Source organism: Hesperophylax consimilis, unplaced genomic scaffold (assembly GCF_061612785.1).
Source record: "Hesperophylax consimilis isolate HC1 unplaced genomic scaffold, BYU_Hcon_1.0 scaffold_63, whole genome shotgun sequence".
NCBI lineage: Eukaryota > Metazoa > Arthropoda > Insecta > Trichoptera > Limnephilidae > Hesperophylax > Hesperophylax consimilis.
This window is the reverse complement of record NW_028301293.1, coordinates 225775-228835: the sequence shown is the minus strand read 5'-3', so window position 1 is coordinate 228835 and position 3061 is coordinate 225775. Positions and strand designations below refer to the sequence as shown.

Here is a 3061-nt window from a genome sequence, read left to right as displayed (position 1 = left end):
CAACATCAGCACAACAACATCAGCGAGGTGCTCGTAACTTGGAGCGAACACTCCTTATCGAGGAGTACTTTGCAAGGTTGTAAACTTCTCATCATACCTACAGCATGCTTATAATACTTAAAAACAATATAAAATGTAAAAGAAATAAAAAAACAAAATTACTCGGATAATTGTTTCATTTTTAATTCCAACAAAAGAAATAAAAAAACAAAATTACTCGGATAATTGTTTTATTTTTAATTCCAACAACAGAAGCTCTTTTTGTCTCACTTCATCATTATGTCTATTGGCTTTAACTTTTTCTTCTAATTCTAGAAGATTCATTTTTTTTTTGTGCTCAATTTCTATTTCAAGCGATTCTTTTTGTAGCTGAACCAACTCCAGCTTCGCCTCAGAAAGGTCTGTGAAACTTTCTTTGACATTTTTCTTCATCTTCTTCGGACTTCCTTCAGTCTTATCTGGAAATAAAAGAGTATATAATTAAGATTTTAGTGCTATCTCACACAAGAAAGCGGTATCACTATTCTGCAGAGGCCGAGGGAGTAGGAAATTCTACGAAACAACCCGTCCATTTCTTTTTACTCACTTTTAACAAAAAACTATACATTAGTGTACTACCAAAAATGGATATTTTTATTTGTCCGGAATAAATTTTTTTATTTATTAACAGATTGTCAGGGACCCGCTTTTATAATTACCATTGCAAATGAGGGCAGATGATTTTTTCTTCTTCAATATTTCGGTCCTATTAAGAAGTGGCCTCAATTCACCACATCTTTTTGGCGTGTCTTGGTGTATGTCCAATATGCCTGCAAATATTGAATACTGTAAATATAAGATTGAACACCATCAGATATTAAAAATATGAGTGCGTTAGTGCGTCACTTGCAAGAAGTGACTTCTGTACTTTTTTCTCTTTCTGATGACCTCAATTTCTTCTTCCACTGCTACCAATACAAATGATAATAATATATATTTAAACATTCATCACAAATTATAATATAATTACCAAAGTTATTTTCAATTGGCATAATCCTGTCTTTGTCGGGAATGCTTTCTTGATATTGCTGCATTAAGGCAGCATCGCCATCATAAACGGTGTACAAACAATCCACTTGGGGTTCAATTAATTTTTTTAATTGATCTAATGGATCATTTTCGTCAGAAGGAGGGGGACCACCACCTGAAATAATGCATATATATTAATTACCATATATTTAGTTTCAAATAAACTACCTAAACTACGATATAAACTAACATGGATTGTACTAACCTGTACCCATAATTACTTTTTTATGTGCAACATCTTTCTTCTTAACTTCTTTTACTAACTCTTCAAATTGTTTTTTACATAGTTCCGCTGGCTGGTCAGTGTATTCTGACACCGCATCCCAGTCTCTTCCATTTTCTCCCATGGCATCGATAAAATTTTGTTTTTGGCTTGAATCTAAAACGTAAAATCGACACGATTATATTATTATGTATGCTATCACAGACAGAAACGAATATTGAACCATTTATCAGCCTTTAACTCTGTCGGGAATCAAACCCAGATCCGCTTTGTATGGCACACGATGTAACCATTGCAATTTAGCAATGTATTTCAAAAATTCAAAGGGACCATGGCCGTCTTGATAGTACTAACCTGCTAAGACCATTTTCGCATCTGAATGTTGTTTTTTTATTTTACTTTTCATGTTTCGGTAGCAGCTTATAAGGTTTTCTGTAGATCTATGAATATTATTGTTAGCGTTAAATGTATCTGTAATTTTCGCCCAAATTTCCTGCTTCACAACTGTTTTTACTGCATCCGTTTTCTTGCTTTCAACAATATGATTGTGTGACTCCATCACTTTTAAAAACAAAAATTGTTCTTCCTTCGAAAAATTAGGAGCTCTAGCACGGGACTTTATTTTTTGGGCACTCATTTTATGAATTTAAATAAACGCACACACTACGCAACCACACACAATCACAAAATATTTTGACACTTCAAGTAAAATAAAACATCGTAGCTGTTTTATCGACGCGTTAATGGCGGAAACCACGCGGTAACTGTTTTACCGACGCGTTAAACACGTTTAACTAAAATTGCCACCGAACTGCGTGGTGCAGGACACAACTAAACGCATTTAAGTTAAATGTATTTAGGGTCTTAAATACGTTTAGTTAAATACAATTTAAGATAAAATTTGCGATAGTTGGTGCAAGTCGCCCTTAATTTACAGATTGATTTTTGAATATATTTTTCAGGATTAAAAATTTGCATAATTTATTTTAATAAGTAGGTAGTTTATCCAATTATAGAATTGTTGATTAAAATTGTTCCCATTTAAAATTTGCCAGTATTTAGTTGTAACATATTGTTGTAATAACACATTTTGCAAAGTCATGTAGGTACTCAAATTAGTGAAAATTTTAAAACTTTACGATTGTATCGGTTCTTTTGTCTCCAACGGCGTTCTATGCTGCTTGCTGTGGCTTGCAGAATCTCGTGGGAATGGAGTAGTGGTAGCATGAAGAGATTTGGTTGCTATTCTCTGCAATGATGTACGTCACTGTTGGAACTCTATATTGCTGCTCTGCATGCACCCGTGTAGAGATGATTTGGAATTCTCACTGAAAAAGATTTTTTATGCAAGCTTAATTCTTAAAAGAATAAGAGACATTTTTATCATTAGTTGGAGAAAATAAATCATGAAAATCGGGATGTCTTTAAAAATCACAGTATGGGGTTTTGCATTCTCGTATATCTGAAATTGTCGTAACAATCACAGGAAGTATGTATATACTTCATAATTTTATATTTACTGAGGAGCATTTAGTATTCAAGGACAAAGTGTAAATTAAAAATTTTTGAAAATAATTGTAAGAATGAACTCACCGTGTAATTCCTCAGGATTCCGGTCCAATAGTCGTTCTGATCGGCTGATTTTCATTTATCGAAGAGAGAAATATTCAAGGATATATTAAATTTCTATTCTACCGCGTGAAATCGTCGGGTTGTTACCATTTATGGAGGTTAAGGACGTCGTGTATTTAATACTTACCTGTGTTACAA

General features: G+C 33.3%; 1 protein-coding gene across 1 annotated transcript; it reads right to left on the bottom strand.

The window, feature by feature from the left end:
• Window positions 1-213: 213 nt before the first annotated feature.
• LOC149408798 (uncharacterized) lies at window positions 214-1810 on the bottom strand. Its single transcript, XM_089650429.1, has 5 exons — window positions 1646-1810; window positions 1274-1447; window positions 1010-1183; window positions 699-809; window positions 214-458 (listed from the first exon to the last, which is right to left on the bottom strand). Exons 1-5 carry the CDS (start codon window positions 1695-1697, stop codon window positions 214-216), a joined length of 756 nt encoding a protein of 251 aa, XP_089506555.1. The 5' UTR covers window positions 1698-1810.
• Window positions 1811-3061: the final 1251 nt, after the last annotated feature.

Excerpts from the sequence above, each read along its gene's own strand:
- LOC149408798 (XM_089650429.1), bottom strand. The coding sequence starts at position 1,697 with ATGAAAAGTAAAATAAAAAAACAACATTCAGATGCGAAAATGGTCTTA. Across the intron at positions 810-1,009 it reads GCCAATTGAAAATAACTTTG|GCATATTGGACATACACCAA; the intron begins GTAATTATATTA and ends CAATATTTGCAG. Across the intron at positions 459-698 it reads ATCTGCCCTCATTTGCAATG|ATAAGACTGAAGGAAGTCCG; the intron begins GTAATTATAAAA and ends TTTTATTTCCAG.